The 12,167-nt window shown below is 49.2% G+C and overlaps 1 protein-coding gene across 9 annotated transcripts in view; it reads right to left on the reverse strand.

Moving 5' to 3' along the window:
• Positions 1-72: 72 nt before the first annotated feature.
• LOC114022601 overlaps positions 73-12,167 on the reverse strand; it is a 28,504-nt gene continuing 16,409 nt past the window's right edge. For 3 of the 9 annotated variants that reach the window (XM_027834802.3, XM_027834800.3, XM_043523710.1), the window contains exons 2-6: positions 5,594-5,899; positions 3,927-5,088; positions 3,428-3,606; positions 2,152-2,286; positions 73-1,088 (exon numbers count right to left, since the gene is read on the reverse strand). In XM_027834802.3, the coding sequence (XP_027690603.2) occupies positions 708-1,088; positions 2,152-2,286; positions 3,428-3,606; positions 3,927-4,443 (1,212 nt within the window). In that variant the 5' untranslated portion in view covers positions 4,444-5,088; positions 5,594-5,899 and the 3' untranslated portion in view covers positions 73-707. Of the gene's footprint in view, positions 1,089-2,151; positions 2,287-3,427; positions 3,607-3,926; positions 5,089-5,593; positions 5,900-6,611; positions 6,678-7,483; positions 7,568-8,129; positions 8,314-12,167 lie in introns of all 9 variants that reach the window. The other 6 variants (XM_043523712.1, XM_027834805.3, XM_043523709.1 and 3 more) reach the window with 5 other exon arrangements.

Consider the following 12,167-nt stretch of genomic DNA (forward strand, 5'->3'; position numbering starts at 1 on the left):
CATTGCCATGGAGTCGTACTCATATAGGGAGGTGGTGTATGAAAAACAACCAGCATGCCACATAGAGCCCAGTCTGTTTCTAGAGCAGTGGGTGTATAGACTTTACTGAGATTATTTTACTCTCCACATACCACTCTGAAAGAAAGGGCACAAAGTGTCCAAAACCGAAGCTCCTGGACATTCTAACGCTTACACTCCCTTCCCCGTGTAAACATTAAATGCTTGCTCTGACAAGGAGAGAGTGATGCCTGCCACCATGGTTTCCTTCTAATGTAGCCAGCCTCTCTAAGCTACTGGAGTCCCATATCCTTTGAGCCTTGGGGGCTAAACCAGTATTTCATTTGCTGTATACCGTGGCTAGAATTAAGGCTTTCCTTTAGCATGTGTTATTTCAGCTTCCCATTGGTACATGCCTCTTCCTGGTGGAAGCAGGTCTGGATTAACTAGGCCAAAGCAGATTGAGTCTCGATGTTATTGGTGGCCTTCCTCCTCCCAGTCTTCTGTTCTTGCAGTAGCAGGTCCTTAGCCAGGCTCCTAGAGCTGCAGTTTATGAAGTGCTAATGCCTGCTTCTCTTCACTCAGCTGCAGCTGCCTGCTTGGGATCCCTTTATACTTCTGCTAGGGTGGCCCATGTCAGCAGCTTTGTCCAGAGCTAGCTCCATGCCACTCTTATGCCCAGGCCCATGTATGTTGGCATCAGCCTTTCATCAGATAAGCTCCATCTTGAATTGGCTGAAGTTTGGCACAGTGGGCAAGGGATCAGCCATGCTGTTGAAGGGGACACAGGGCTCGTTTCCTGGCACTGTCCCATGGCTCACAGTGGAGCTGAGCTGCTGAAGCGTCATCAGCACCTCTTGCTGGAAACGCTGCTGCTGCTCCTGCTGGCGCTCCATGCGGCACTGCCTCTCTAGCACCGCGTGCATTGCATGCGTCAGTTTCTGTACCTGTGTGTGTACAGCATCCAGCTTCTCGGCAATGGCATGGGGGCTGGGTGAGAGGGCCAGCATCTGCCCACCCCACACAGGGTTCTGATTGCCTGAAGGACAGGTAGGGTTAAGCAGGGCCGTTTGAGTGCTGGCATCTTTGACCTGGAAGAAAGATCAGAAATGCAGTGGCGGGCCAATTCCTATAGAACCAGCTCACCACATACCTCTATATTCTGCTTTCAAGAGTTAGCAGGTATGCATGTGAGAGGAGGAGAGCTAGAATCAGACAGCTGCATCCCTCTGTGATCTGATCGGACCTCCAATCCTATCTACCATTGTACGACGCCACTGCTACTCCAGCCCTGCCCGCCACCCAGCTGTGCCAGTTCACCTTCAGCTTGGCCCCTCTGAAGTAGTCTTGCAGTGTGCAAAACTGAAAGAGACCATGCCTTTTCAGAAACCAGTGTGAAGGACTGTACGCTCAGGCCTGCTAGGAAATGCCTCATTGAGGAGGGAGAGAAGCGGCCGCGGGACTCTTGATCTGCTAACCTGGAACCTACGTACATGACATTTCTGGAGGAGGGCAACCACAACTTCTAGTGAAGATGTGGGTCTTCAGCCAGATTCACAGTGGGGCTGAGGCAGTGCTCCATGGAAAGGAAGCCGGGACCAGATACCCAATAGGGTGCACTAACAGCTTCTAATGGGACACTTTGGAATAGGGCTCCTCATTAGCGTAGCCACATGCTTCTCTTTCCCCAATCAGCAGCATTCACTTCTGCAAGCAAGACTCCTGGGCAGGGCACAGACTGGGCTGGCCATCTGAGCAACAGTCGAGCAGGGTGGGCCTAGCAGTGAAGCAGATACAGAACACCAGGCTCCTCTCAGTTCCAGCTTTGCCTCTGCCTCGCTGTTATTCATTACTCTGCTACTTACCCCAGAAATGCTGCCATCAGGACAGTAAATGTTAAATCAATCTGCCCCTCAGCCTTGTATGTTTTCCCCATGTTACCTCTGTATCCTGCCATTTGAGTCCTGGCAGAGATCAGCGTCCACTCAGTCATTAAGAGCAGGTGGCTATGCCGCTTACAGCTTTGCCCCAAGGAAGCATGACAAGCCAGCCAGAATGTGTTGTGGTGATCCATCCTGGTGTCCATGGCAACCTGATGGCTCATTCACTGGATGGGCTAGTGCCTACGGACTGGACGCATCTTAGGGTACTTACATGTGCGCTGTGGCTCATAGAGGCTGCCATGACAGATGGGTTCGCCCTGGGAGGCTGGCTGGCCGGCTGCACTCCCACCAAGAAGGGCAGGACAGTCGTTGAGTCAGATGGACTGTGCCCGTTGTGAATGGTTGCCTGGTCAATGTCGGAGAATTACAAGCATCAGCCAAACACAGGATTCAAGATACCTTATTACACTGCAAGTGAGCCTAGAGCTCACGAGCACCTGTTAGAGCCTCAGTCATGCAGACTAGTGTCCAAGTGTGGCTCAGTCCTGACCTGCAGCTTCGTTCTTGGGTTCTCCCCTCCCCTAAGCTCTACCAATGCATCTCGCTGCCACCCTGCAGCACCTCCTGCAATCCTTGTCTCTCTCCTCCCTGCTCAGCTCTGCTGCTGCCCCTCAGTCCTCCTCTTTCCTCTCCAGCACAGACCTCAGAATGAACAGAAGCTACCACCTGGGCGAGGGTCTGGAGCAATTATGGGGACCAAACCTGTTCTTTAGAAGTCCAGAGAGCATGGGTCTCTGGTCCGGCTGGCAGTGCTCAGCCCAAAAACTCATTTCTGTCCTGCTCTCCTTTTCTAGATGTGGCACAGGTGTCGCCAGTTGCCGTGCAGCATGAGTCTGGGGCCACCAGTAAGACAAAGTCCTTGTCATGATGTCGAAAGTGGGGGGGGTGCAGCTGCGGAAGCTTCCACCCACGCTACCGGTGGAGCCTGCGGGTCGGAGAGTACCTAGGATGCCTGCCCTCAAAGGACTTTCCCCTGCATGGGATAGGGCAGCCTTTCCCCCTCTGCTAAGCAGGGATAACTGAGGCACAGAGAAGTGAAGTGATTTGTCCAAGGCCATGCAGAGCCACAAACAGACCTCAAGGATCCTGAGTGGGCAAAAATCCAATCTGCTGAGGCAAAGGGGGAGGGGAGCCTTGGGCCCAAGTCACTAAGTCCATCGGCCTCCCATTGCATTTGCCAGACTGCATGAGGACAGCTGCAGTCCCCCCAAGCTGTCCCCATGTCCTCCGCACCTAACTCCATGGAGCAGGTCACTTGAGAGGGCACCTCATAGAAGCCCAGGATCTCCTTGTCCCTCCTGTGCACTGGAGCCTGGGTTCCCCACAGAGCCTTCTCCAGTTGGGGATGGGGGGAGCGTTACCAGCCCTTTCAGGCCAATTTAACTGTAACCTGATGGGTCGCTGCCTGAGCGGATCCCCAGTCTTGCTGGGCTGGAGAAGGGGTTTCTAGCCACAGGACAGCCAGTCTACCTCTCCCAGCCCCATACCTTTTTCTGGAGGTGGATAGCCCTGTCCACAATCTTCTTCTTCACAATTAAGGCTGGATTCCTGGCAGGTGGCAAGAACATCCTGCCCCTGCTGTTCAGCTGCTGCTGCACCATGGCTGGTGGGAGTGGAGCCGGGTGGCTACCCACAGCTGAGGTCCGAATCCCAGAGCAGTCATCACCTGGATGGACAGACAGAGTAACCAGAGAGAGAAGCACCTTCAAATGAGACCCTTGAATTGAGTGCCAGCCTTTCCCAGCCCCACAGGGGAGTGAGACCCCTCCATCTATAGGGACTAAGTCCTTCCAGCTCCACCATGCACCTTCCCCCAACCTCAGCTATGCTCCAGGGCCTAAGAGTCCTGCCCAGCCTGCCTGGGTTTGGAAAACAGGGATATGAGCAGAGACCCTTGGTACTGCTCGGCAACTCACCAGGCTGCTTAGAGAAGTGGAGAGGCCTATCCAAGACTAATGGACAACGAATGAGAAAGCCAGGCCTTACTGTTAATAGGGGATAGCTGTGCCACTGGAGACGGGCCCATGGGCACTGCAGGCACCTTCCCAAACTGCTCACTATCCTTGCACAGCGACGTGACACTGATTATTTTGATGCTGTCCTTGCAGTCTTGGTTGTCATTGAGGTGTGGCTCCTTGCAGCTCATGGTGGCTCTTCCGGGGAGTGCTGGGGGCCTGGGACCTGGCTGCCTGCTGCCCCTGGGCTCTGCCTGCTTGTTCTGTTCAGTCTCATTTTCCTGCAGCAAGTTCCAGAGCTGCTCGTCCTCCCAGCCAGCCCGGTTGATGGCCGTTCTCCTACTCCCACGGCCTCCGGCTGGTTGGAGATGGGAGACTCCTGGAGGCTGTGCCGGCTCCACATTCTTACGCTTGAGGAACAGGTAGACAGCCTGCGGGGTCACCCGGATGTTGTCCAGCTCTAGGACCTTCTTGATTTTGCGGAAGCTCAGCCCAGCTTTGCGCAGCTCCACTATCCGCTTCTTGGCATGGTCATCCAAGCGGCCCATCGCTCGATCGGCAGGACAAGGGGCATGGATCAAAGCCCCTCCCAATCTGCTTTTTTATGCTAGTGTTCTGTAGCTACATCCTTAGTTGGGACTCCTGCTAGCACAGCCAGCTGGGCCATGTTCCTCCCACGAGGACCTGAGTGACATTACTCCCATCCCAGAAGCCAGTTAAGGAGACAAGGTACTTGGTGGGTAGTAACAGAGCTAGTATCCGTGACACAAGAGGGCATGCCGTGCAAGTGAAGAGGTTAAGCCTCTGCTAGTTTTGTGTCCCAGGGCTGCCTACAGTAGCCATGGCCCTTTCTGGAGTCATCACAGCTCCAGACTGATAGCAGCTGTGGGATGCTGTCCTGGTCATCAGAGACATAGAATGATCCACTCGTTTCAGGCTTGCAACTCCTTGCGGGAGAGGAACAGGAAGGAAGTGGCACTGCAGTGGAGTGTCTCCCTTGTCAAAGTGGAAAGAGATTCAACTTCCAGCCCGTTGGAATTAGAGTGGCAGCCCATACGTTCTGGGCCAGTCATACCGAGTGGGGAAGTGGCAGGCTAAATCCAACTTGCTAGTGTTCCAGCTGGAGGGCTGGCATATGTCTCACGTACCAAACTGTGGATCAACTCCCCTGGGCTCAGGTAGCTGTCTTCAGCCTATAAGCAGAAGAAGAAAAAAGGGGTGGGGTGGAGTGGAGTCAGGACCCTTGTGCAGCCTCTTCTCTGAAAGCTGTTGTTTAAACAAAAAAGATCCTCTAAGCTCCTTTACAAACAACAAGGAATGTTTCCCATCCACTAGGAAGCCCCTGTGCTATTTATCAGGTGTCAAGTCACTATTAAAAATTGTTTGTGCTATCCCAGGACCTTAACAAGGGCAATTGGCCTGGGCAGCCCAGGGTCTGTCATATCAGATGGGACTCGGTCACCCTCTTTGGTATTGAGTATGTGAACGCCCTTTTTGGGGGTTAGGTGGAGAGAAGACAGTAGGGGACCCTGCTAACTGCTGGGATGCCAGCCAGGAGCTGTTGTGACAGAGTTTAGGTTTCGGTTCTTGAGTGCACGTGGTACCCTACTTGCTGGAACTAGGCAGTTCAGAAATCAGTCAAATTCCACCCCAACAGCTGTGGCTCAAACCCTAACCAATGTTTTTGCAGCTGCTTACATTAATCATTGGTATGGAATTGCCCTGGCTCAGACAAGTACAGTCAGCAGAACCCCTAGCATCCAGTTGCCTGGCTCTCCTCTCATCAGACTCAAGTAAATCTCAGTACTACCACTGCCAGCTGACAGGCTTCCGTATGGAAGGTACGGCAGGGTCATTCAGGCAGGTCACAGCAGAGAGGCAGGGTCACACTGGAGCTCTGTAACCCTTTTCCTTTAAGCCACAAGACACCTTCAGTGAGCAAATCATCACTGTGTGCTGCTTCAGAGCCTTCCCTTTAGGTTATCAAGCTGTTCAGTTCTTCACCTTTGGAAGAAAAACCAAAAACATACAATTAACTAATTGTCGACTGTAGTAGAGAAGATCTCAGATGCATGTAAGTTCAAAGGCAAGTTGTGACATTCTATACCTTGGGGGAGTGTACTGTAACCCCCATATTCCTCACTTTCATATAATAGTGATCTTACATATAAAGCATGCCTTGTAAGGTGTCAGTGTTCCTTCCCCACTCTGAACTCTAGCGTACGGATGTGGGGGACCCACATGAAAGACCCCCTACGCTTATTCTTACCAGCTTAGGTTAAAAACTTCCCCCAGTCCTTGAACAGTATGCTGCCACCACCAAGCGTTTTAAACAAAGAACAGGGAAAGAGACCACTTGGAGATGTCTTCCCCCAAAATATCCCCCCAAGCCCTACACCCCCTTTCCTGGGGAAGAATTGATAATAATCCTCACCAATTTGTACAGGTGAACACGGACCCAAATCCTTGGATCTTAAGAACAATGAAAAATCAATCAGGTTCTTAAAAGAAGAATTTTAATTAAAGAAAAGGTAAAAGAATCACCTCTGTAAAATCAGGATGGAAAATACATTACAGGGTATTCAGATTCAAAACACAGAGGATCCCCCTCTGGGCAAAACCTTAAAGTTACAGAAAACAGGAATAAACCTCCCTCTTAACACAAGGAAAATTCACATAAAACAAAAGATAAACTAATCCGCCTTGCCTGGCTTACCTATACTGCTTGCAATATTGGAGACTTGGATTAGGATGGGTTGGAGAAGATGGATTTCTGTCTGGCCTCTCTCAGTCCAAAGAGAACAAAACGTAAACAAAGAGCACAAACAAAACCCTTCCCCCCACCAAGATTTGAAAGTATTTTGTCTCCTTATTGGTCCTTTGGGTCAGGTGCCAGCCAGGTTAGCTGAGCTTCTTAACCCTTTACAGGTAACAGGATGTTGCCTCTGGCCAGGAGGGATTTTATAGCACTGTATATAGAAAAGTGGTTACCCTTCCCTTTATATTTATGACATATGGTATCAGAGGAAAGGTCATGATCTACTGAAAGTCATTTATCTATCCATATATGCGTATCATTACTGCAGATGAAGTTATGAGAATTGTAAATTATGGTTGTCATTAAGGGTATGTCTACACTACCCACGTTACAGCGCAGCCACAGCAGCGTTGCCACAGCACTGCTGTGACATGGGCAGTGTAGACATGCTTTATCGCTGGGGGAGAGCTCTCCCAGAGATTTAAAAAAAACAACAAACAAAAAACAAAAACACACCCCTAACGAGCTGTGGTAGCTTTATCACTGTGAGCATGGCTCCTGGCGATAAAGCGCTGTCTATACTGGGGCTTTTCAGCCCTAAAAATTTTGTTGCTCAGGGGGGTGTTTTTTCACACCCCTGAACAACAAAAGTTTTAGTGCTGAAAGTGGCAGTGTAGACAAGGCCTAAAACATGCTATAAATTGTGGGAATGAGCCAGCTATTAGCTCCCCAGAGGCAACAGCAAAGAAAGTAACCAACGCCCAAGCGGGGTGTGAAACAGCCCATCAACAGCCATTTCCCAGCAAGGGAGCTACAATGCAACGACTCACCTGCAGGAGGCCCCACCAGGGGAATTGCTCAGCCTTGCTGGGAGAGAATCAGTAATGTCCCACAGACATGCCTGGACTTGTGTTCTACAAGCACATGGACTGAGAGTAAAAAACAGAAAGTGGACACATACTGGACCCGTCTCCGGCCCCCACCTACGCTGCAAGCAACCAAGACACTGAGAAGACAAGACTCCAGTAGAGGAGACTGGCCCAGGTTTAAAGGATAAACCTGTATATTAAGGACCTCAATATCCAGTGGGGTGAGAAAAAACTGCTTAAACTAGTTGCTGCCCAGTCTAATAGGGCTGAGAGTTTAGACTGCATGCTTATTTTATTTTATTTTGGTAACCACTCTGACTTGTTATGCTTTGACTTATAATCACTTAAAATCTACCTTTATAGTTAATAAATTTGTTTGTTTATTCTACCTGAAGCAGTGCATTTGGTTTGAAGTGTGTCAGAGGCTCCCCTTGTGATAACAAGCTTGGTATATATCAATTTCTTTGTTAAATTGACGAACTCATATAAGCTTGCAGCATCCAGCAGGCGTAACTGGACACTGCAAGATGGAGGTTCCCAGGGTTGTGTCTGGAACCGGAAGTATTGGCTCGTGTCATTCGCTTGCAAGTAGCTGGGAACAGCTTACATGCCAGAGGCTGTGTGTGAACAGCCCAGGAGTGGGGGTTCTCACAGCAGAGCAGGGTAAGCCTGGCTCCCAGAGTCAAGGATTGGAGTGGCGTAGCAGATCACCGGTCCAGATAACACCAGAGGGGAATGTCACACAAGTGTAGATCTTCCATATACCCATCTAACAGTCTCAGGCAGGGATTCTAGAGGTAATACCCAAAACAGCAGAATAAACCATCACAAGCGAAGGAGAAGAGGAAATACTCTAGCAAGGGGCTCACCTACAGAGGCAGTGTGAGGTGAAATTGGGTGCAGAGGAATCCCCAAGTCACCAGTATTGAGTGCCCTCAAATTAAGAGTGCAAGGCTTGGATTTTTATCTGAGCAGGGGTTGATTAAGACTATACTGGACCAAAGCACCACCAAAGCTTTGTATGCTCTATCTCAAGCTCGTCAAGAAAGATACCCCACAATTAAATTGCAGTGCCCCCACCACCAAGATAGCCATACAACTCCCAGACGCTGCCCATCTCCCCTGCACATCCCTCCTCCAGCTCCCATCTTGGTGAGACCCAAGGTTGTTGCAAGAAGCTCCCTACATCCAGCTTCTCCTTTCAGAATGATTAAAAAGTCCACTATCCTCAATGGACATATTTCCACTGGACTTCAGTGGGCCTTGGCTCAGGGTGCTGCTGGGACAGGGGCCAGTTGCACAACATGCTGCTCGCTGCTCTGAGGGTCCTCCTCAGACCACAGGGCCAAGATCCTACGAATCTGAGACTCCCACCTGAATCCTCCCCATCTCCCACATGTGGGCCGCAAAACCAGACTGCTGAGGCTATGAGGTCAGATGCGCTGGCATGGGGAAGGGGAGAAAAGGAATGAGGGGTGCGTGCACTCACATGTGCACTGCTATCACAATTAACAGTAGTAGCAGGCAGCCAGTTTTGCCTTCCCTGCGACCTGGCTATTCTCCCAGTGTTATCTGGGCCAGCTAGTTGCCCGCAGGGAACTCTGATAAAATCAACTGCTGTTATTTTGTTTTAAAAGTGTTGTTCTCTAATTTAGCTGCCTTAATGATGGAGAACCCAGGCTCATTATGACAGCCTGGCATCAGGAGTAGGTGGGACATGTGGGAGCAAAGCAAGAAGTGGAGGGGAGAGGGGCAAGGATGGATAAGACCCAGAATTAACGTATTGACACTTTGGTGTTAGCAGCACACAGGGTTTTTTTAAAAGCATTGGTTTCAGAGTCATTTCCATCATCCCTCCTCCCCCCAGCATTTTTGTAGCACTACTCGGCTTAGAGCAGTGGTTCTCAAAACTTGTGTACTGGTGACCCCTTTCACATAGCAAGCCGCTGAGTGTGACCCCCCTTATACATTAAAAACACTTCTTTATATATTTAACACCATTACAAATGCTGGAGGCAAAGCAGGGTTTGGGGTGAAGACTGACAGCTCGCGACCCCCCCCATGTAATAACCTCACAATCCCCTGAGGGGTCTCGACCCCCACTTTGAGAACCCCTGGCTTAGAGGGCATGCCTGGTTTTCTCCTAACAAGAGATATTAGCAAGCTTCTTCATTATCGTGGACATTTCTAAGGCAACCACTTCAAGTGGCAGCCACAAAGTGAACATCAGCTCTTTTCATGAGCTGTTGCCAGACTGGCATATGTGTTTATTAATGCAGATCCTTTGGTCTGCCAAAAAGGCACAGCGATTATTGCAAACTATCCAGGGAAAGCCACAGGGAGAAATGGAGTCTCCTTGAACCTAATTTCAGAGCAGTCACCATGTCCCTCTGAGTTTTACTCCCTCCTTTGTGAGACCAAGAGGAATAAACTAGATTCAAGAGGTGTAGAATATATTCCAATCTGGAATTGTTTACAACTAAAAACCATCCACACACTGTTGTATGCACTAGGTCCTATTCCCTCAGCTTTCCAGTGAAACCAAACGCCCCTCTTTGTACAAGGACTTGCTTACATGCCGTTATTAGCTTCAGACCAGAGAGGGTCAGCCTTTGCCATACTAGGATCCCTCCCTAGTAACTCGGACCTCCCTGCCCTTTAGCAATATGGGAAGAGCAGAATGGCTGCAAAACTCCCTAACACCAGTTCACACCCCCAAGGTCAATAGCCCCTGCTCTAGATGGGGGAACAGTTACTCTGTTCAAGTATCTTCTAACCAACAAGACCTGAACTCCAGTCACAGAAGTGTGCTCTAGCACCATCTAGTTAACTCCCTTGCTACAGGACTCACACCTTTTACAGTAACTGGAGTCCAAAGACATCTGCCAATCAGCAAGAACTCCCCACAGCAGGATAACTCATGGTCTTGACTAAGCCACTAACAACTCATGCATTGGATTTATCCAGACTCCCTGCATGAACAGGGACAGGGAACAACGAGGAGGAACAGTAGAGTTGGTAATTCCACAGCTTCCTAATTCCTTGGAGAAGCTTCCCACTTTGTACCATCCCACTCAGGGGCCTCTCTCTCGTCATTAGTGCACGAGAGTTGCCTGCCTTTACCATTAGTTCCACTCCTGTTCAGCCAAATGTACCTGGGTAGGAATCTCTCTCCCCCCAACACATTATGAAGAATTCACTTTGGGGCTAGCTTCAGATGACTCAGGCATTCATTCTTTGGAGACACCTTTGGACTACTCTTGTTTTACCAGCGCCTATAATAAGTAATTGAATCAGCATTTAGATTTCCCATTGACCAGGAAGCTCCAAAGTCGTGATCAGTTGGTTGTAGTTTCAAGTGACTTTCTGCTTGTGAAAGCTGCCAACATGACACCCTTGCGGACGGGAGTCCTCTCTGGAAAGAGTGCAGCACAGACAACAGCAGTGCAAGCTCTTTCCATACTGCCCTGTCAATATTCTTCAGGGATGAGGTGAGTGTATGCTTCTAAGGATGAGAGGCTAGGTCATTCTCCGTGGTCCATTTACACCTTAGCCTTTGTACAAAGATTAACAGGACTACAGTAATTGGTTCTGTGATGGTGGTTATGAATGTGGGCTCTTGTGCACTAGATACTGGACCAAGCCCCACAGATGTCACACAAGCCACTGCAAAGCTGTCAGATGGTAACATTTTTTGGTTCCTTACTAAACTGGGCCAAATTCAGACCAACAAACAGGAGGCGAATGGTTGTAGATCCCATTCTATTCTGGCTAGTTTTAGGTGCACTATACAAATTGCACAGTAAGACTGGCTATTTTACTGCTCCTGCTCAGGAGAGGAAAACAGGCTTGCTCTTTCCTCACTAGACAATAACCTAGGTATTTCGAGTCTGTACTTTAACAGCTCTGATCTACCTTGTTTTCTGTTTAGCCTTTGTTTATATTGATCCCTCTGCATGCTTCCAGCTTTTCTTTATCAAAAAAGCTGCACATTTGCAAGGGCTGAGTTCTCCACATCATTTTTGCTGACAGAGCTACGGCTGCTCAGGGCACAAAGGTTATGTAACACAACTGACTGAGTTACACATTTATTAAAGAGACCTTTACACTCCTCCACCATGATCCTTCCAGAGGTTCATTAATTTCTTAGCTTTTTTCTTTTTGGAACAGAGAAAATCAACTTTTTAAAAAGAAGGTAGCTTCCCTGACCTGCAGTTTTGAATTTGCTGGAGTTTCCATTAGAAAACTCCCTCTAGTTTGGTTTTGTGGTCCCACTGTTAGAGACAATGCCACTTACTCATGGAGGCTAGGGAAGCATCACTGACTAGTGACTGCATTTACTGTTAAATGTAGGACACCTTGTCTGATGTTAAGCCATGTTTGGATTCCAGTGTTCCCACTCCCCCTGGCATCTGAAACTCATCACGGCCAATGACATACATTGTAATCCAGAAATCAAATATGTTGCTGGAAAACAGGTTTAGTATCATGCAGAAATATATAGAGTCCCTGGAATTGCTGACACAGCTCTCATTTCCAGAGTAGAAGAACTCCATACAGTTTACACTGCGTGGGTCTTTCAAATCCTACAAAGCAGAGGTCTTGTCTACTTTACACGGATATTAAAGGTCCCATGGCCCTTTTT

This window comes from Chelonia mydas, chromosome 10, assembly GCF_015237465.2.
Source record: "Chelonia mydas isolate rCheMyd1 chromosome 10, rCheMyd1.pri.v2, whole genome shotgun sequence".
In the NCBI taxonomy this organism is placed as follows: domain Eukaryota; kingdom Metazoa; phylum Chordata; order Testudines; family Cheloniidae; genus Chelonia; species Chelonia mydas.